This window comes from Clarias gariepinus, chromosome 21 (assembly GCF_024256425.1).
Source record: "Clarias gariepinus isolate MV-2021 ecotype Netherlands chromosome 21, CGAR_prim_01v2, whole genome shotgun sequence".
Classification (NCBI taxonomy): Eukaryota; Metazoa; Chordata; class Actinopteri; order Siluriformes; family Clariidae; genus Clarias; species Clarias gariepinus.
This window is the reverse complement of record NC_071120.1, coordinates 21,615,768-21,637,103: the sequence shown is the minus strand read 5'-3', so window position 1 is coordinate 21,637,103 and position 21,336 is coordinate 21,615,768. Positions and strand designations below refer to the sequence as shown.

Here is a 21,336-nt window from a genome sequence, read left to right as displayed (position 1 = left end):
CAGTCTACCAGGTGTATTTATTCATTTCAAGGGGCCCCCACCAACAGTACATCAGGATCAAGGTTCTGCAATAATAATCCTTTCACACACCAGAGCAAAATACAAGCAGCTACATGCTTATTTCCAACAGGGAACAGGAGAGAAGAGGAGGAGTATAATATATAAAAAAGGAAAAAACATCAAAGAAGCACAGAGTCCTAAAAATGTGGAATTTATCGGTTGGGTTTCTTTTTTTGTACACGGTGGCCAGTACTGAAGAGATCAGCCATGTGGTCACGTTTAATCCAATTATCCATAAAGGTCATCATCGTTGTCCTCGTTGAAGACATTCCCTCCGCTGCCACCTGCAGAACCTTGGCTTGGTCCACCTCCTGCCTGATTACTAGAAGGGAATCTAAGAGAGAACAAAATGCACTTATTACGCTACCTAAAACTGCAACAGTGTCAATAGTCAAACTGCAGTCAAATATTTAAAAAAATATAATTAAAAACCTTTGAATATTTAGTACTTGTTCATATTGAAATTAGATCCTTGACTCTCAACCACTTCAATGGCACATAAGTGTGCTCTCACTAAGGAAAAGTTTTACCTGAAGCTGCCGAAGCCTCTGCTTTGCTGCAGGGTCTGTGCAAACATCTCGTATTTGCGGATGTCGTTGTCGCTGACAGAACGACGTGCGAAACGCATGGCCTCCTCAAAGTGGTCCTTCCTGATCTCAGGCACTGGGTCATCCTCCTCCACTTCCTAAATATTAACGAAAGCAGGGGAATGCATGTAGCAGTTTAAAGCCTAAGAAAAACAAAATCTCAGAACTGAGTCACAGTTAAAAAAGATATTGATAAAATAAATGAGTGTGTAGATAGATAACCCACCATGGCTGATGGGTTCGTCTGCCTCTCGCGTTCCCTCCTGATCTCGTTCTCGATGGATTCACGAATAGCCAGTTTGCAGGCTCTCTGGCAAATTTCTGTTAAGTCAGCTCCAGAAAAGCCGTTGGTCATCTTGGCCAGGAAGTCCAGGTCTACATCCTGGAGTAAAAAAAAAAAAAAAAAAATGCAAGGTTACACAAACATTACATGCAAAGACTGACTACAGCTTCTCCACTCTGACTATGCTTTGAAGTGATTTAATCATTACTACTTTCCCACACATCTTTCAACCTTTAACAGATGATGATAAAGCCCTAAATATTTCTTAGGCTTTTATTAACCTTGGAGATTGGAGACTTCCTGAGGTTAGCTTTGAGGATGGCCATGCGGGATTTCTCATCCGGCAGTGGGATGTAAATAAGCTGGTCCAGACGACCAGGCCTGAGGATGGCAGGATCGATGATATCCGGTCTGTTGGTGGCACCAATGATGAACACGTTCTTCTTGCTGGACATGCCATCCATCTCAGTCAGGATCTGGTTAATGACGCGGTCAGCTGCTCCACCGCCATCACCCACGCTTCCACCACGGGCTTTAGCAATGGAGTCCAGCTCATCAAAGAAGAGCACACAGGGGGCAGCTTGACGAGCCTGAGGAAGAAATATAATGCATACAAGTAAAATAATTATACTGTTCTGTAAGAATAAAGAAATTTACTGTTTTAGTAACATACAAAACAAGGAATACAAAATTAAAGATTAGGGGTTTAAACTTGAACCGGTTTAAAGGATTGTTTGTTAGTATATTAGTTGGATTTTTTTTTAGCCCTAACTGCTTTTATCAGTCAAATTTACCCTCTTCCTGCAAGTTTCTCTCACCTTATCAAAGATCTCACGAACATTAGCCTCAGACTCTCCAAACCACATGGTCAGAAGTTCAGGTCCTTTGATGGAAATGAAGTTGGCCTGGCACTCATTGGCAATGGCCTTGGCCAGGAGAGTTTTACCACAACCTGGCGGCCCATAGAACAGCACACCCTTGGATGGAGTCATACCAAACTTCAGGAATTTGTCAGGATGCTCCACTGGGTACTGAAAGGAATACGAAAATCACAACTTTCAGACAATGTGGACAAAAGTTATTACGAGTCCCAAAAGGCCTGCATGGAATTAAACTAAATTACCTGAACCAGCTCCTGCAGCTCTCTCTTGACATCATCCAGACCACCAATGTCCTCCCAGGTGATGTTAGGCACCTCAACAACAGTCTCACGTAGAGCTGATGGGTTGCTCTGGCTCAAGGCCCACTGCAAACCAACACCAAAGAACTCATTAGAGCTGCAATATTATTAAACAAGATCATTTATTTATCCAAATAGCGATTAGTGTACTCAATCAGTTGTAAAACTAGTCTTCATACCCTGAAGTCATCCATGGTGACAGCCAGAGAGTTCATAACCTCGGCGTCGATTGTCTCGTCCTCCAAGTCAATGAGGTCCATCTTCTTGCGGATGGCCTGCAGTGCAGCTTCTGAGCACAGGGCAGCCAAATCAGCTCCTACATGACCATGGGTCTCGTTGGCAACCTGAATACCACACGTTATTGATTAGCAATGAAAGCACTGATTAACCAAAACAAAACACATCTTACTTGTGTGCATGGTATAATTTAACTGTTTATATATAAATCCAACCACAAGTGCAATTTCAAGTTCGCAGCCAGAATCTTCAACCAATAGTGATAATTACTGGGACAAGTGGAAAAAATTTAATTGCACGAATGAAAATGTTCTCCAGGTGTGGACAAACAGCTGTCCAGATTGCTTCATTTTAAAAATGCAAAATAGAAATTCAATAGCTGGTGCATGCGTGCATCTTATAAAAACTTAAGGGAATTGGGTTCGATTTTTATTCCCCATTTACAATAAAAAAAATAAATAAATAAAAAAAATACATCTCAGCTCTCCAATTTCTTTATTTTGTCTCAAATTCTGTGCATCTAAGAGACAAGAAAAAAATGTATTTCCCTGTACCCGTCTGTCTACTATATTCAAATGACTACCCAATATTTCCCCCTCGCACAGCACAAGACACAAACCTGCTCCAGATCAACATCATCAGCTAGCTTCATGTTCTTTGTGTGGATCTGCAAGATTTCCAGTCTTCCTGTAGCATCAGGAATGCCGATGTCCACCTCTCTGTCAAAGCGTCCTGTAAAAGAGAAGAGAGTAAATCATTGACATCCTATGTAGTATTCTAATAAAAACAGGATTATTCAATCATAAAATAATTGTAATGTCAGGCTTGTAACCGTAGTCACATTGCTTTGAAACTCTAATCAATTAGTATGAACTATAGGGCTTGCAATTCAGCAAGAGACGCATGAACATAACTGAAAACATGAGAGAAATTCCATGAAGGTACTTAGAACTTTTTTTCAGTCTGGAAAGCTCATAAAAAAAAGCTTCTGACTCCCCCATTCTTCAGTGCTACAAAAAAAAAAAAAAAAAAAACCCAGACACACACTACTACAATAGGACCACTATTATGCAGAAATAATTTGGGTGGTGGTCTCCAGCAGGCATGCCAATGAAAAATTATTTTTATTACTATTGCAAGCTCACCAAATCTCCTGAGGGCTGGGTCAATGCTGTTGGGTCTGTTGGTAGCAGCCATCACGATGACGTGAGCCCGCTGCTTCAGTCCGTCCATCAGGGTGAGCAGCTGAGATACGATGCGCCTCTCTACTTCACCATGAGTCTGAACAGACAAAGATCAGGTTACTGCACTTCAGAAACTTCCACTGCTTAATACATGACCAAAACTTTACAGCAATTCGAAGCCAATAAGGCATAAAATTGATAAATTAATATGTTATAAAATACTAGAGGGTACAATGGCTCCGCCCACTAGCAGATCTAGACGACCTGTGCGAATGGAGTGTGCGACCAACTCGTTGCCACTCTCCAATTTTTCGGAAAACATGACCTCACAGTACGTCATAAAAGGTGATGGCTATGTCTACTGTTACATTCTGTGACACAGCCTACTGTTACACAGCAAGAGCTTAAAATTTGATGATGCTGCCTACTACCCAACCAGTTCAAAAACCCCACCGAGTCCATACAAACAAAAACTGAATTTCCAAAAAAATAAAAAAAAAAATCCTAAATTCATTTTGTATTCCTATACCACTCAATGCCCCTGTTCCTGAAGGTAAACAGGTACATATTCACCAGTGAAGGCAGTAATTAGCCCGATGTTACAATTTCTTACCTTTTCTCTTTTGGGTGCAATAGCATCCAGTTCATCAATGAAAATGATGGCAGGAGCGTTCTTCTCGGCTTCTTCGAAAGCTTTACGCAGGTTGCTCTCAGACTCGCCAGCCAGCTTACTCATAATTTCAGGGCCTGTAGAAATGAGAACAAATAGCATTAAAGCAATGTCTATAAAGATTAAGTACCTTTAAATTAGGTCTTCAAGCTTCACAACTATTTTACCATTGATCAGGAAGAAGAATGCTCCAGTTTCGTTTGCAACAGCACGAGCAATCAGAGTTTTTCCAGTTCCAGGAGGTCCATACAGAAGAATACCACGGGGAGGCTGAACCACAAAATAAATCAATTAACAGGCACTTAAATCTGAGATCAAAATTATAACTTTTTTTTTTTTTTTTATTCCTTACCTTCACACCGATGGCCTTGAAGAGTGCTGGGTGCCTGAGAGGCAGCTCTACCATTTCTTTGATCTGAGCCAACTGCTTCCTCACACCGCCAATGTCATCATAGCCTACTTCATTCAGAGATTCCTCTTCATCCTGTCAACACAAATCACATCGGTATTTAATGCTGCTCTTAAATTTTATTAAAAAAAAATAATTAAAAAAAATCAATAAAATCACTTTATTTAAACAATATATTACAGTTGCCAAAATAAGCTGAATAATGTGCAAATAAAACAAAGAAGGCCAAAAAAAAAGCTAAGTGTTCAAGAGCCGTACGCCCTATATTTTTTGGCTTTTAGGCACAGAAAATGCCTGAAAGATACAGAGGGTTTAAAATCTGATGCCAGGCTGTTTTGATTTTGGTTGACATTTCTCTTCAGTCTAATACCAGTACAACAGACATGATAAACGACTACAAAACACACTGCCAGGGATGATCCGAGATCATTGGTTGCCTGTTTATACGCTTTGACCAGACCTTTGATCTGATACTCAGGTTTATGATCTGGTAGCAGGTGTGTACCCAACTGCTCTAAACAAAAGCCTTTAGTGACAAGGCAGCTTTCTGAAATATGATATTTCATGGTCAGAGGCTTATCCGCACATAAGATTGCAGATCTTAAATTTTGAATGAATTTACCTGAAACCATAAGGAAATGTACCAAGAAAACAACAAAAAACTAATTTTTCTCTGCACAGCATAAGGGCATCAGGAGATAATTTGAACCTATAAAACGCTATTCTTAACAACTCTTTACTACCAAATGTTCTGGCATCTTTCCCCAGACACCATAAGCCTTTGTTTCAGTAATATTCAAACTGGATCTGTGTAGAGAGCCATGTTTGCGACATATTGTCAAGAAGCTGGTATGTAAATGCATGTAGTGAACTTGTTGTGCACTATTCTCACCTCACGCTTAATAGGTTCTCCTTCACAGTGAATGACGGTGTCTGGAGCCACTATGCAGTAAGGGCTGGGGTCAGTCTCCACCACTTTAAACTCAACAGCACGCATGCCTCCTCTCACCAGGAAGATATCACCTATTGGGGAAAGAAGAAAAAAAAGACAAGTCAAAACCATGCAATTAATTATCCATTAAGCAATATTGTTTTGCAAAATAAAATGTATTTCTTTAAATGCGGGGGGCTTTGGGGGTGGGGTGGGGGGGTGTCGGGGACAACGACACATATTCAAATATTACCTTTACGGATTGGCCGGTAAGCCTCGAGGAAGTAAGGCTTCAGATACACTTCAAATAGGTTTCCTGTGATTCCCTCCACTGTGTCATCAATAGGCAGGACATGGATGCGTTTTCCATACTTCACATCTGGGCATGGCTGAATGCTAAAAAAATAAACACATTTAAAAAAAAAAGTTGAATACCTAGAGATTTCAAGTATAAAGTATACATTTTCAGATTTGTCATGACAGCAGGACTAGCTGTAGGATTGCAAAAAACTTTGTAGTTACTGAAAAATATATTATAACCAGATAGCGGTTTTACCTGATGACATCTCCAAGGCGAACCCTGAGGTTATTGCGCACCACCCTGTTCATGCGAACTTTCTCATCAGAGCAGCTATCGTCGGACAGTACGATGCAAACGGTCTCCCGCCTTTTCTTTCCCTTCAGCAGCACAGTGTCTCCCCTGAAAAGCTGAAGCTCGTCCATCTTGGCCTGAAATTGTGAAATGTCGCATCAAAATCAGGCTCGGTTAACAATTGCCATATTAACACCCATCTTAGGTGATAGCTGCCCACAAGCGGAAAATACTTGCTGTTTACATTCTGCGCTTTAGTCTCCAGCAACTGAGTGTGATCAAATTTCATGACTAAGCATTCTTTTAATTTTTTCTGTCGTAGCAAATGATGGACATTTCGGGAATAAATCATACCTGTGCGAGCCAAATTAAGTTAACAGGAATATATAGATAGATAAAATATATTTATACACATTTTTTTACTTGTGCTTAAATAAAAAGTGTAAAGGCAAATATAAAAATAAATCCTGAACCAGCAATGCACTTCACTGTTATCTTCCTGTCCTTTTAATGGAAAAGGTAGAGAAATGTTTTCAGCTGCATCAAGATGCACTCGCAATAATGTTTTATAAATCACACGAATTACTGTGCATCCCTAAGAAGCACTGTACGACACATGCACTTGGTGCTGTAAATCTGTGACCATTCCTCTCAAAGACAGGTATTTGAATGGTGCTGAATTTACAAACAAAACTGTACAAAGAGGTAGACACAGGCTTACCTGAGAAAGGGAGACCACACTGTTATCTTCATTGATGGATTCATCAACAATCAACCTGTTGGGTCTGTTCTTTTGTTTTAGAATGGCAGTAGAAAGATCATCATTTTTAGATCTGTAGGGAAAAGGGCAATGGACAAAATAATATTCACTTACTGATCAACACACAGGGATATGCAATAACCAAGTCGAGGATATTAAAAGGTTACCAAGATATTTCGCTGAAACCGAAAACGAAAGGCATGGTTATTTAAAATTTTTTTTGACGCGGTTTCATTCTTCAGTTCAGTTATATACACATGATTAAACCTATGTTTTGCATTTGAAGTGAAACCCGCTGTGTACAATTCAGATGTAGCGCAAACGGCGCTGTTTTATGCGGATCGGGTTCGGCTCTCGACGTTTCTATCGCGAATTCCGGATCTTTTTAGTGAGTCGGATCATTTAACTCGGTACACAGATAAACCGATTCCCTAACATTTCACCCCTAACCCCAAAACGTTTGCAAGGTTTTTAATGCTTATGTTCTTTAGTTAGTAAGATTTTTAGCTACCTTTTCATTTAGTCAATAATTAAATGTATATACTACTTTAAAAAAATATACAAATCGATTTAAATAATTGCCAAATCAGCACAACAATACAAACGCGTTTTGACAAAAAGGGCAGTCTTGCATTCACCCGTCTGCATTACAAGTCATTTTTATTATTCTGACAACTGATTGCTTCTTTTTAACTTACCTAAATAACCCAAAAGATCACAATTTGTATGCACAAACATTTAGAGGAAATCGACTTCTATACAAACTAATGATGTTGTTCAGGAGCGAGTCGACTCTCAAGTGAACGACACAGGAGCCCGTCTCCTACACACCGGGGGCTAAATGTCGCAGCAAACCTGCTCAGCTAATCACAGCTATACTTACCAATACACTCGATATTGGGCTGGCTATTACATAAATAAATAAACAGACAATTAAAATATTCACAAAGTCTGTTTAATCTGTAGCACAGACGGATCAGGAGGTTTCGAGGCCGTACTATTCGACCAATCAACGCTGACTGTCAACAGCTAGCAAGTGTTAGCATTAGGTATAGCGCTATTGCCTCAGATGGCATAAATTAATAAATAACGTGCGCCATTAACGTGTAAATCCTATTACATGATGAGTTATACTGGACACTCATTATGAGCTACTTCGCATCAGTAGGCTAAGTTAAATCAGTCCTAAACCAAGCCATGTCCACTGTCCGAATGACACAGCAAATGTTTCGCCATAAACTTAACGCGAGCTCTAGTAGCTAACAATAACCCCAGTAAAACAGAGAAACAGACAGGATTCAATTTACAAACGAGGCAGAATAAAATGAGTGAAAAATATAAAAATTATATTAAATTTTAAGGAAAAATATATACACACAAACATCGCTGAGATATCGAGCTAGCTAACGTGACTGTTTGTTTGTTGGTTATATTAAAATAATATAAGAACGCGTTAACGTGTTCTCAGGTGACCTATTCTAGGCACAAAAATAAAGATAATGAAATTTAATCAAACATTTAGCATAAATGATATATATTCTGTTGTTAGCACAGGAGAGACACAGGAGAGACAATGACTTGTACGTTGACAAACACGCTCAATGCCGGTAGGCCAAAGCCTTACTAATAGAATGACTCAGTATGGTTTGTTAGCTAACAAGCTAATCATGCTAGTACATTAACTGGGGGCCGTCTTTTCTAAACAAGCTATGTTTACGAAAAAAGATCACTAGAATGAACGAATAAACCAGATTATGTATATCTAAAACTCAATTAGATACCCTTGTGATGTTTATTAGCTAGCTACATGAACCTGAGCAGTCCTCGCCATCACCAGCTCCGCTAGCTAGCCAGCTAGCTCCAGGTTTCAAATTAAACTGCGACGGTTGCTAACCAACTCTCGAAATAAGCGTAAGTCACACATACAGTATGCTCGGTTTTACTTACTCTCCGCCCGAAGCCATCCTCCCCGTGAGCCGCTATAAATAATACGTAGAAAAAGCTAGCTTTCGTAGAGTTAAACTCCAAACCTGCCGGACAGCACTTTACCCCTGCACTGAATTTCAAAACGTCAGCTTAGCTTGCTAACATCATCTGCGGAAAGCAGTTCGCACACGCCTACCGACGGACAAACCAATCAGAGAGTCGGGCGTAAGAGCAAAGTGAAAAGAATCAGCCAATCAGAGGACACCGATTGTTACGCTGAGCAATCACTGGGCCAAGTCAAGAGTAAGATAGAGTGAGCCCTTTATAGGAGGGCTGAAGATATTTCATGGTCAGGGTTTTAAACATGTAAACACCGCAGACGCTCCGACACTAATAACAAAGAAATATATATATATATGTATAGCATGATAAAGAGTTTTAGACGCAGCTGATCCTTCTTCTTCATCTTGTATCAATCATTTTAGCAAAATAATAAGCATGCAACTGAACTTTCTGAAGCTGCATGTTTGTGCAAGACTTCACAGAAAATGCACTATATATGCCCAAAAGTGTGTAAACACCTGACCAGCACACTCATATATTTAAAGCATATACTTGTATAAATGTCTCTTTGGTGTAACATTTCATTTGGACCTGTTTCTAATTCCTTGAAACAAGCATGAATGTCTATTGTGTTTCTACCAGGTGGCACAGTGGCTTAGTGGTTTGTTTTGTCCCCTTGCACCGTTAGGGTTTGTGTTTGATTCCTGCCTCTGTGTTCTGTGTACATGGAGTTTTCATGGTCTCTGTGCTTGGGGTAAAAAAAAATATATATATAGATTAGGCTAATTGTTCGTAGTCTTTTGGCTGTTTCCGTTGAGAGGTCGCCACAACAAACCATCCAAACATTTTGGCACAGGTTGTACACCGGATGCCCTTCCTGACGCAATCTTTCCTTTTTATCTGGGCTTGGGACCAATGGCTGGGAATTGAACCCAGGCCTTCCGCATGGCAGGCGAGGAATCTGCCACTAATCTACCCCGGACGGGGTAGAAAGGATTAGCACCCTTTCCACGGTGTACCCCACCTCATGCCCTAAATCTCATAGGCTAGGCTCCAGACCTCCCCACAACACTGTACGTAGGATAAAGAGGAATAGACAATGTGTATAACTATCACAAATGTCATGACATTTCCATTGGGAACAACAAACTAACTAACTTACAAATACCACCTCCCTCTCTCTTTCTATCTCTATCTAAAACAAGCTCCATAAAGGTTGGACTGGAACGAAATGAAGTGTTCTGAACAGAGCCCTGATCTCAGTACCACTGAATACCTTTGATCCTGTTGTCGCAAATCTGCACAGATACACTTCAAAATCTAGAGGAAAGCCTTCACAGAAAAAGTGGAGGTTGTTGGGACAAGAAAGGGAGATTAAACCTGGAATAGGATGTCCAACAAGGACACATTTTCATGATTGTTAAACCCAGTAGTAATAACAACAGCTGAATGTACATTTTACCAAACTAATCAAGTTATTTAATAATAAAGGCTCACTGTGTATACAATGCAATAAATAGTAAATCATTTTTAAACATGGATTAAGTCATGTACAGAGTCTACATTTTCATTTTTTGACACATTACTGCCAAAGGTGATACAGCATGGCATTTTTCTAACCCCAAAGCATGAAGTTCAAAATTATTGCAGTTTTGAAAATCATTTCATATAACTTGAATTTGTCATAAAATGTTTATTCCCTAGGTACAGTATACAGTACATTGTATACAATTGTACTTGTTGAGAAAAAGATGGGCAGTAGGAGGTGCAGCACGTAGGGCTAAGGCCTAGTAGTGCCTGAATCCAGCGTTTCTGATCCTGAGCTACTGAATCAGGGTGTGCTTTTTCTCATTCTTTCCATACACACACAGTTTTCATTCTTCAGTTATTGTTGGAGGAGTTGATGTTCTCCAGATTCCTGCCATCAACCAGGACCATTGCTGGTAAATGGCTTTGGCGTGCCTGTGATGTCTTGCACTGAATGACCAGGGTGAGTGATCATCAAGAAAGAGTCATTAAGTACTTTAGGTGAATGACGGTATATAATAACGCAATATATTACTACGCTGTTACTAAACCATTCTGTATAAATTCCTCCATTTTCCTCTTCAGGCTGCTTGTGTCAAAAGACGTAGGATCCTCATGCCATGTTTGTAGATATAAGGGCAATTCTCTGAAATATCAGTTAAAAAACAATTAATACATTGCAAAGCATCAAGGAACCAAGAGCCAGGTGCCATTAATACAAAGTCAAAGTTTAAAACTATGTATACGTGCAAAAAAGTCAGAGCTTACGTTGGTATTGATGATTGTGTGGAATTTATGATTTGCGTCCACATGGCTGCTGCCTCCTGTTTGCGGTCCAGCCTCCACATTATCTCCACCAGCCACATTTCAGTGTTCCTGCACCCTGGTAAAATAATTAAGAATGCACATTTGGGGTAAGAATATTATTTCAAAAGTAAAATAGTTGACTTCGTAGTAGTATATCTGTGTACATTTATGAGTTACTGATGTACAGTAAAACCCAATAATGTTACACAACCTGTTTATTACAAAATGAAAGTAGATGTAGCATAATTGGAGTGACAGGTGTTGCAGAGGCAAAAGAGATATCTTTTTTTTGCACACCTGGAGTGGCCTGAAGACTGAGCTGGAAGTCCCTTAAAGCCTCCTTTAACTGACCTCTCTCTACGAAACATACAGCTCTTAATTTAAGTGCTTTTCCTTTCAAAGCTTCAAGGACCATCACTGTGTGATCAGCAGGTTCTCTCTCGACTTCTTGATCTTTTACTGCAAGAAATGTTTCATGTATTCAGAAATCCAAATAATTTAATCCATCACATTACATACCATGTAATTTATAAGAAATAAAACTTTAAATTATTATTTACTGGGCCAAAAAAATGAAAGTTTATTTCAGGTCACACTTAAAAAAAACAAAAAAGGAAATAATTCTTACTTTTCTGCTTAACACATACTTTCACTATTTGACTGATAGCTCTAAAAAGTGAATACAGAAAAAATATGATTAAAAGATCATATGGAATATTTGCCCCATTAAAACAGTGTGAATATATGATTTACCTAGTAAAACTGGTCAACGCCTCTTTTGTGTCTTTGAGCTGGAAATGCACCTGCCCTTGGATTAAGTATGCAGCTCCAGACCAGAGCACACACTCCATCTTCTCCTCTGGAGCATCAGCTTCTAGCGTGAAAGGTACGAGTTCTCTTGAAACTGTCCCGCAGGGCGTAATCAACAATCTCTCTGGGATGAGGTCAACAGTTTTAGCAAGGACCTCATCACAAATGGCAAGAGTGTCCCAAGGCCGTTTGGCTTTTAACAGGGCAAAGGCTGCTTCAAGGTAAATCACTGGAATTCTTGGTAATGACAAGCTATCGTCCATAGGCATCTGCATTGTATTAGAGAGTCACTTTATACATAGTGCATCATGTGCAGAAAATCAGAAATAAAAAAATATATACACATCTGTCTAAAATAATCCACCTACTTGTTTTGAATCTGACTGTAAACAAGCCAAAAGGTCGAGATAGTATTCAGCGCCTTCTGAAGTCCTGATAAAAGAAATTATACATGCATACAGTATATATTTATGAATTAATTATTTTTTATCCATGTGCCCTCATGTCTCAGAAATTTAAAGAATGGTACCTTTTCAACCCCTGCTCTTAATGATAGTGCCCTTACCTGTTATTGAGCACACAATTATTCCCCAGAGTGTGTAATATATGATGAGAAGAAGGAATTTGGTAGGTGAAGCTGATTTGTTCACTACCAAGCAGCATATCAGGAGTTATTAAATTTGTTGATGGATTTGATGGATCACTCTCTGCATGCAACATTATTGCCTGTAAATAGAGTAAATAGTGAAATACAAATAACTGTTTTTTAATACCAAACTTAGGAATTTCTTAGGAAGGAATTCATTAAAATCATCAAAAAGGGCTAAAAATTCCGCAAATTAATTTATATAGATTATAGCTTGTTTGTTATAAGACGACTTACAGAGTGCAGAAGATGCAAAGCCTCTATTTCAGCATTGGTGTTACCCAGCTGTCTGTATACTAGTGAGCTCTCATAAAGAGCCCTGTGGCAGTTAAAGTCCACTTCCAAGGCTTTTCTGTAACACTGAAGCGCACTCTGGGGCTTTTGCTGAAAAGAAACATTTCCCATCAGATGTTGTTTTACAAATGTGAAGCAAGTCCATAAACAACAAAAATATTCAAAATTCCATGCAAAGGTCAATCATCCCATGGGGAAAAAAAGGAGGCATAAGGCATAGAGTCCTTACAAAACCATACTGATACACTGAAACTACTAGGCGACTACATATTTATATTGACGAAGCTTTTACTTGTAAATTAAACAGTAAAGTACAATGCTGAGGAACAAAAGGATCGGAAAGGACAAGGAAAAAAAATTGAGGCCTGGAGCCTATCCTAGGAGACTTTGGGCACGAGGCAAGGTACACCCTGGACAGGGTGCCAACCCATCGCAAGCACACACACAAACACACACACACACGGGCAATCTGGGAATGCCAATTAGTCTAATCTTCATGTCTTTGGACTGTGGGAGGAAGGACACTGGAGCACCTGGAGGAAACCCACCAAGCACAGATCTGAGGCGGTAATCAAACCCTTGACCCTGAAGGTATTTATATTAAATATATTATTTAAGGTTACTGCTTGTCCATGCTGAGGCTTTTTTTTAACCAAGAAGTACAACTATCCCAATTAATTTAAAACTTTATTTTATTACATTATTAATAATTATTAGTTTATTATTTTGAAGAGACATGACAAAATGACATCAATACAGGACTAATTAAATGAAGTGTCCAGTTGTCATGGTAACCTGAAAAGATTTGCGGTTAATATAACTCCTTAACCAGATGACCATTAATGTTTAAAAAAGGAAATGTATCCTAGATACAGTAAGGCTATTTGATGTGCTAATTAGCACTGTCCGAATTTATTTGAAATTAAATCCCAAATTGGTGTAACAAAAAACTAAGATATAAGCTATACATTTTTAGTAATAAATTTTCCTTATTGAAGAAATAACAGATAAGAATGAAGAAATTTGTGGAGATCTGGCAGTGTTGGGAGTGTTCTTACCAGCTTGGAGTAACAAAAGCCTGTGAGCATGTGAACATGAGCCAAGAGAGCTCTGGGTGAGGGCTGAGTGCTGGCTTCCTGCAAAGCTACGAGAGCATCGATATATTTCTCTCCCTTTATCTGCTCCACTCCTAAGACATATATACATTATTTCATAGGCATATGGACTAATTTAATAACATCTCAAATTTTTAGTATGGCCATGAACAGCTTAGTCAACCTACCATGAGAAATAAAAGTGCACACATGTAAAAGCTCCTTGAGGTCCTTGGTTGCTAAAGCAACATGCAGAGAGGTGTCTTCTTCTGTAGAGATGGTAAGGTTTCGGGTTTCTGCAAGCAGATCCCCTGATGCTGTGCTCTGTTCCTGAATGAAGAATCAAGATGGTTAAAACACTGCACAATAACAACTAAAGCTAAACTAAATAATAATGAAAAATAATAAAAATATTTTTAAGCAATACATGTAACAAACTGCACTCCATAAGTAACTAGACAGGGACATGTTTTTTGGGCCATTTTATCCATAATTTGAAATCATGAAGTTACATCACATCATATATGAAAAGCAGTGGCATGATATTTCAATATTATTTATAAATATAGGGAAGACAATTGAAATCCTAATGTGCCCCACAATATAGCTACATTAATTGGTTATTCTATTAGATCCGCCTACTATCTAGATCACTGGACAGTGATCCTCTTAAAGTATAGGAATAATCAAAAATGTGGCTGATGGGTAACATGGCAGGAAAAATTAAACTGCAGAGACTGATCCAATTCTTAACATGCAGACAGCTTATTTAATCTTCCAAATGCCTGTCTAGTCGTTTCCTTCTTATTAGAGAATGCCTTTACTACTACTACTCACAATAAGTTAGGGATATTGTTATTTACATGAGTGCTTTTTCTATTTGCTCTGAATTTGAATGAAATAAGTAAAAGTTCCCTTTGATATTACTACGTACGATATTACTACGTACGATCATCCAGTCTCTGCTTCAACTGGTCCCAGACGTGCTCTATGGGGTTTAGATTATAATCATACCATATGAGGCACTTTAACTTCCTAAAGTCGAACTGTGACAATTCTGCCACGATGTGGTGGAGCATTATCATCCATGAACAGAAAGTTGGGGAATCGGGGGATGATGATGTGTTCTATGATGTCTTTGAGGTAAGAACGTGCAGTGACTGAGCTATGTACTGTACTATATATAACCAAATCTGTTTTGCGCTGACTGGTGATGCCTCCCCAGCCTGTTGCACCTCCTCCACCAAAGCAAACCCTGGGGACCATGTTGACCTCAGTACAACGCTCACCTGGCCTTCTCCAGCATCGCTGACGACACTCATCAGTGAACAGGATGGTAGACCACTGCTGCATTGTACAGGTCACATGGTCTTGTGCCCACTGCAAACGTTCACGGCGGTGTCTTGGTGTCAGTGGAGTCACCTGCAACCGTCGTCTGGCATTCAAGCCAAAGTGGTTGAGTCGGTTGCGAATGGTTTGTCTGGAAACCCTAGTACCCCATGCATCTCGTAAACTGGCCTGCAGTTGTGTGGCAGTTGCATAATGTCTGAGTGCATAGGTCCTTAGGTACTGGTCATCGTTGCGGTTCGTCACTCGTGGGGCTCCACTCCTGGGTCTGTCATGAACTCTGCCAGTAGGTCTTGATGCAAGTCTGCTGATGACACTTTGAGATACACCGAGTTTACGAGCAACATCTGACTGCCTGCCACAGACCCAAAGGTTGCGCCATGGCTGGGTGGCGCTGCTCGTCCGTTAAGTGGCGTCGTGTGTTTATGGCTGTTTTGAATGATGAACTTGGAATGACTTACTGACAATACCAGCTTTTTGTACCCACATTACAAAGTAATAAGTTAGGGATATTGTGAGAGACTTAGTGGATGTCATACATACGGTGTTTGTTTCACTTCAGACATTTTTGGGATAGGGAGGCAACTGTATTGGGGTGATAGACACACCTCATTTTGTGTTTTCCATGTCATGGTCTCATTGTATACAGGTGTGCCTTATATTGGGGCCAACCTTTTTCAATGTGGCATCAATTTCAACATTCAATATTTCGATATTCACATATAATTTTCGATATTCCGATTTTTCATGAGATGGACTTAAAGATCTAAAATTCATTCCAGATACACAACATTACCATTTCTCTCAAACATTGTTCACAAATCAGTCTAAATGTGTGATAGTGAGCACTTTTGCTTTGCTGAGATAATCCATCCCACCTCACAGGTGTGCCACATCAAGATGCTAATCTGACATCATGAGCTCCCTCAATGCTTGTGGCATTTTGCTGTGAGACAAAACTGCACATTCCAGGGTGACCTTTTATTGTGGGCAGTATAAGGTACACCTGTGCACTACTCATGATGTCAGATCAGCATCTTGATGTGGCACACCTGTGAAGTGGGATGGATTATCTCAGCAAAGCAGAAGTGCTCACTATCACACATTTAGACTGATTTGTGAACAACGTTTGAGAGAAATGGTAATGTTGTGTATCTGGAATGAATTTTAGATCTTTAAGTCCATCTCATGAAAAATCGGAACAGAAACAAAGGTGTTGCGTTTATATTTTTGTTGAGTGTATATACACAGGTCCTTCTCAAAGAATTAGCATATTGTGATAAAGTTCATTATTTTCTGTAATGTACTGAGAAACATTAGACTTTCATATATTTTAGATTCATTACACACAACTGAAGTAGTTCAAGCCTTTTAATTGTTTTAATATTGATGATTTTGGCATACAGCTCATGAAAACAGAATGAGAACATGGAACCATCATGCCTTGTTACCACTGTGCAGGCTGGTGGTGGTGTAATGGTGTGGGGGATGTTTTCTTGGCACACTTTAGGCCCCTTAGTGCCAATTGGGCATCGTTTAAATGCCACGGGCTACCTGAGCATTGTTTCTGACCATGTCCATCCCTTTATGACCACCATGTACCCATCCTCTGATGGCTACTTCCAGCAGGATAATGCACCATGTCACAAAGCTCGAATCATTTCAAATTGTTTTTTTGAACATGACAATGAGTTCATTGCACTAAAATGGCCCCCACAGTCATAAGATCTTAACCCAATAGAGCATCTTTGGGATGTGATGAAACGGGAGTGGTCAAACACCGTATTAGTATGGTGTTTCTAATAATCCTTTAGGTGAGTGTGTGTGCGTACATATATATATATATATACATATATACACTGTATATATGCTTTGATGCAATGCAATTAAAATGTTCGAACAATGCATTTATTCATGGGTCACAATAAAGACAATAAAGCAGTTAATTTTTAGGTTACTGGTTGAAGTATCCTTGATGTTATATAAGGGGTGAAAAAGTCAAACCAGGACTTTTGACTGTTCAAGATAACAGAACACACTTAAGGGAGTGAAAATGTTAAGGTTTTTTTTGTATGCCAGAGGCTAGGACCAGTTAGGTAAAGCATGGCACATCTGAAATGCTGGCCTCCCAGCAACACCTTTGATGTCCAAAAATCACTTGGAGTGAGGCCAGGACTGTACAAGGAATGTACCAATAACTCCTAGCCCAGTTCAGGTAAAATGCAAGTGATGTGATGGGTATCAGGTCATGCCTTTTCCTGGAAAGGCAACACTGAGAGTGTTCACTCTCTTAATGTCGATGAGAACGACTGCAGTGAACTCCGATTGGGATTGTCATTCACATATGAATGGCCTTTATTAAAAATGTTTTACTGCGGCTAAGAATCTCATCACCATATTGTCCTTGAAGTCTCACAATTTGACTTGAATGCACCTCATAGATGAAGAAAAGTAAAATATATACAGTATTATAGTATGGCTAATAAGCAAACAACCTTCTTAAACAATGATGTTTTAACATTATCCTTAACCTTCCATGTGAATGTCAATGCCTTTCTTACTCTACACCCTATCATTACTTACTTTGTGAGTAACCTGTTGAAGCAAATGCAGGATTTCTTCATAGTGCTGTTCTGAGAGCCAGACTGCCCACTGAATCAGCAGGAGTTTGTGGACCCATGGCTCATACACAGTTCCACAGAAAGTCTTCAGCACAACATGCCATAATGTAACTAAGTCATGACCGGGCACCTGCTTATGTACAGCATCCAATACTAGAAATACCAGGACAGAACAAAACAATGTGTTCAGAAACATAATTATCATTTGCACTTTATTTTCTTACTAGAATAAATGTGAGGATTTACCCCTTATTAGGATATTGGTGATGCAGTCCTTTGTCTCGCTAGGTGTGCCATAAGTCAGCGCAAACAGCAAAGTGTTATATGTAACAGCGATCTCAAGCTTAAGATGTCCTGTTTGGGCTGGCACACCTGTTGGAGAAACAAAATAATTTGTTAGCATGTTAATGTCCATGAGTATGGGCAGGGGCAAAGCTGGCACATTAGAAATAAGGTTCGGCAGCCTGTTCACTACTGCATTGCCATTTGTGCAGATTAATTCTATCAAATCATCTCTAGTTCATATTCAATTATTTAAATCACTGTAATGCTTTAGATATTTTGTGCAAAAATATCTATATTGTTAAATTATTATTAGTTTATTACCAGAGTATTTTAATTAGGTGCCCTTTATGGTAAAATAATGTATAAATAAACACTGCTTGGCCAAAAAAAGAAAAAGATTTTCTTTTAAGAAGGGTCAAATTATGGGGCTTTATCAAGCATTGAAGACAACTAGAGAAATTTGAAATTACAACTTGGTTAAGAACCCTTCTCAAAAACTTGAAAGGATACTGCGGAACTGTCAATTTTGTGGAAAAAATATGATAGAAAAAAAAAAATCACTTAAACACTTTGTGAAGTTGCATTTTAACTTTTTTTAATCAACATTAATAACCACAGCTATGTTTAAAAGTCAAAATAAGAGCATTTTAATATGCACACAATGTTATGAGAACTCACAGGATTGGGACTAAACATACTGTATGTATGGACATATGCCACATGGTAGTGAGACTAATAAGAAAAAAAGGCTTGAACTTGCTAGAAAGTATAAAGACTTTAAAGAACTTTTAAATGATAAACAGTAATGAAAAATGGCCATTTGGTCTGATAAGTTTAGATTGACCCTATTCCAGAGGAGGCGTGGCAGGCGTGCACCCATCATGCATAGAAGCCACTGTACACTGTACCATTACAACTACCATTCCATACAAAAATTACATAAATATACCTGCCCGTTCAGCTGCTCTTATTGTTTTATATTTCATTATACATTCTTCAAATATTTTCTATATTGTGTATTTTTGCTGTACAGTTATTTATTTATTTTATTTTATTAATTTCTTTTAACTTTAGTTTTTATATTTTATTTTATTTTATTATTTTCTAGTTTTATGTACCCTATATTTTAATTCTCATATTAGTCTTTATTTTAGGTCATGAGCAGTTGCCTAAGCATTTCACTGCATATCGTACTGTGTATGACTGTGTATGTGACAAATAAAATTTGAATTTGAATTTGTACCAGCCTCTGGAGGCAGTTCTGGGAGCATAAAGAATAATTTTCAAAAATGAACTGGCTACCACATTGTGTGTTGTAATAAAGGTAAGATAAAGGTGACTGAATACTTTTTTGGGAGGCCAGGCAGTGTATTTTCATGTGCTCATCTTTGCCACCTAACTTTAAAGAAAGCACACCCCCTGGTGGTATATCTATATAACTTGTTGGCACAACATTGAAACAAATAAAATACAACTCTCACCTTGGACTTTTTGCTGTAGTTTCAGATACTCTGTATAGCAGTGCTTCCTGATGTCCTGAATAGGATGCTGGTGTGTTTCATATTCCTGAAATCAAACAATGTTTTACAGCTTTTAGCAGGTAAAAATGTATACGTGAATGGTGTCGAAAAACAGCTCTCAATAAGACATAGTGTGCACTATGTAGGGTGGAGAAGCTATTGGTTTATACTCAGTACAGAGAGTAAATAGCAGTTCACCCTAATGCCAGTTAGCTAAAAGAGCTAATGAATTAATTACCTTCCACTTTTTGGCGACTTTGTTATTCTCCTCGGTCCATCTGTCAACCAGATTCGAAGGCATACCTTAGCAGCACGGACATCACTCAACCATAGACTGTCATGTTAAAATGCGCAATCATAATTTTAACTTCAGGTTTTTAACTTTCCCTCCACTGTTGGACGCGGGGGTTAGTCTGAGCTCTTCTACGCATGCGTGAAGGGGTTAAGGCGCAGGCGCATGCGCAAACCTGTCACGCGGTTACAACATACTGAGGCAAACCCAGCAATATAAGCTTTGATCATAACACAAATGCATATTGTTTATAATGTTAAGTCTATTATTATAATATGTGTAATATAGTGTGTTTTTCAAAACTTCCTTCCTTTTCTTCTAGATGCCTTGAAAAATACATCTAAAAATTATTTTAAATATTTTTTCCAGCTCTTATTTTAGATATGTTTTATTGAATAAGAGAAGAGAAGATATGATAAGACAAAACTTTATTAATCCAGGAGGAAATTATATAACGGAGGAAATATATGCCCGCAATGAGATAAACTAATAAAAAGGTAAAATACAAATACATTATCCAAAAACTAGACATAACAACCAACAAAGGCAGAATGCAGCACCCTGTGGCAGTTAAAATAGCAGAACCAGATTTTGATGTAAAATTGTACGTAGCAACAGTGACAAGTAATATTACACATGATATTGCAAATTATATTGTTACCTAATATTACACATTGTTCATTAATATTGCACATGATGTTGCTTATTGATGTTGCACATGATATTGCTAAATTATATAATATATGATATTGTTAAATTATATTGCACATAATAATGTTAACTGATATATTACACAGTAACACCATCATAAGCCCTACAATTAATTCTTTTCTTTACAATAACAAAAAATTTTTTACCAACAAACAAATAAAAAATTATATTAGCATAATAGAAACATAAATAAATAAGTAAATAAAAAATGTGGTTTTAGGGTTTTCCCCCCTTAAATTTATTACTGTAGCCATGGTTTTTTATGCCAGATCTATGTATATTCCAGTCTAAAAAAGAAGGGAAACTAAAAATACTCATCATAATAATGACAATACTGTTTGGTGCATACATTTGATCATAAAACTAAAAAAACTAAATTTTTGGATGTCTGTGTTTGTGTTAGGGCGGCAGGGTGGTGTAGTGATTAGCACTGTCGCTTTGCACCTCCAGGGTCTGTGTTCAATATCCAGCCAGGTTCGATTCCCGTCTCCCAAGGAGTT

General features: G+C 38.5%; 2 protein-coding genes across 2 annotated transcripts; both read right to left on the bottom strand.

The window, feature by feature from the left end:
• vcp (valosin containing protein) lies at positions 1-8,984 on the bottom strand. The gene is made up of 17 exons (XM_053481042.1): positions 8,841-8,984; positions 6,855-6,966; positions 6,098-6,270; positions 5,795-5,937; positions 5,503-5,633; positions 4,554-4,685; positions 4,369-4,471; positions 4,145-4,278; positions 3,493-3,628; positions 2,967-3,079; positions 2,290-2,454; positions 2,054-2,176; positions 1,749-1,961; positions 1,212-1,520; positions 874-1,029; positions 591-745; positions 1-394 (listed from the first exon to the last, which is right to left on the bottom strand). The coding sequence occupies exons 1-17, from the start codon at positions 8,855-8,857 to the stop codon at positions 289-291; spliced, it is 2,421 nt and encodes an 806-aa protein (XP_053337017.1). The 5' UTR covers positions 8,858-8,984; the 3' UTR covers positions 1-288.
• A 1,350-nt stretch (positions 8,985-10,334) lies between these two features.
• Positions 10,335-20,239, bottom strand: fancg (FA complementation group G). Its single transcript, XM_053480510.1, has 14 exons — positions 20,072-20,239; positions 19,795-19,879; positions 18,275-18,400; positions 17,991-18,181; positions 14,249-14,390; positions 14,025-14,155; positions 12,910-13,056; positions 12,592-12,752; positions 12,395-12,458; positions 11,970-12,295; positions 11,845-11,885; positions 11,514-11,675; positions 11,178-11,292; positions 10,335-11,055 (listed from the first exon to the last, which is right to left on the bottom strand). The coding sequence occupies exons 1-14, from the start codon at positions 20,132-20,134 to the stop codon at positions 10,944-10,946; spliced, it is 1,866 nt and encodes a 621-aa protein (XP_053336485.1). The 5' UTR covers positions 20,135-20,239; the 3' UTR covers positions 10,335-10,943.
• Positions 20,240-21,336: the final 1,097 nt, after the last annotated feature.

Coding starts and splice junctions, on each gene's coding strand:
- fancg (XM_053480510.1), bottom strand. CDS start 20,134: ATGCCTTCGAATCTGGTTGACAGATGGACCGAGGAGAATAACAAAGTC. Junction 12,753..12,909: donor CTTTGCATCTTCTGCACTCT/GTAAGTCGTCTT, acceptor CTCTATTTACAG/GCAATAATGTTGCATGCAGA. Junction 12,296..12,394: donor TACAGTCAGATTCAAAACAA/GTAGGTGGATTA, acceptor AATACAATGCAG/ATGCCTATGGACGATAGCTT.
- vcp (XM_053481042.1), bottom strand. Junction 4,472..4,553: donor TCAAGGCCATCGGTGTGAAG/GTAAGGAATAAA, acceptor TTTGTGGTTCAG/CCTCCCCGTGGTATTCTTCT. Junction 3,080..3,492: donor CCCAGCCCTCAGGAGATTTG/GTGAGCTTGCAA, acceptor TCTCTTTTACAG/GACGCTTTGACAGAGAGGTG.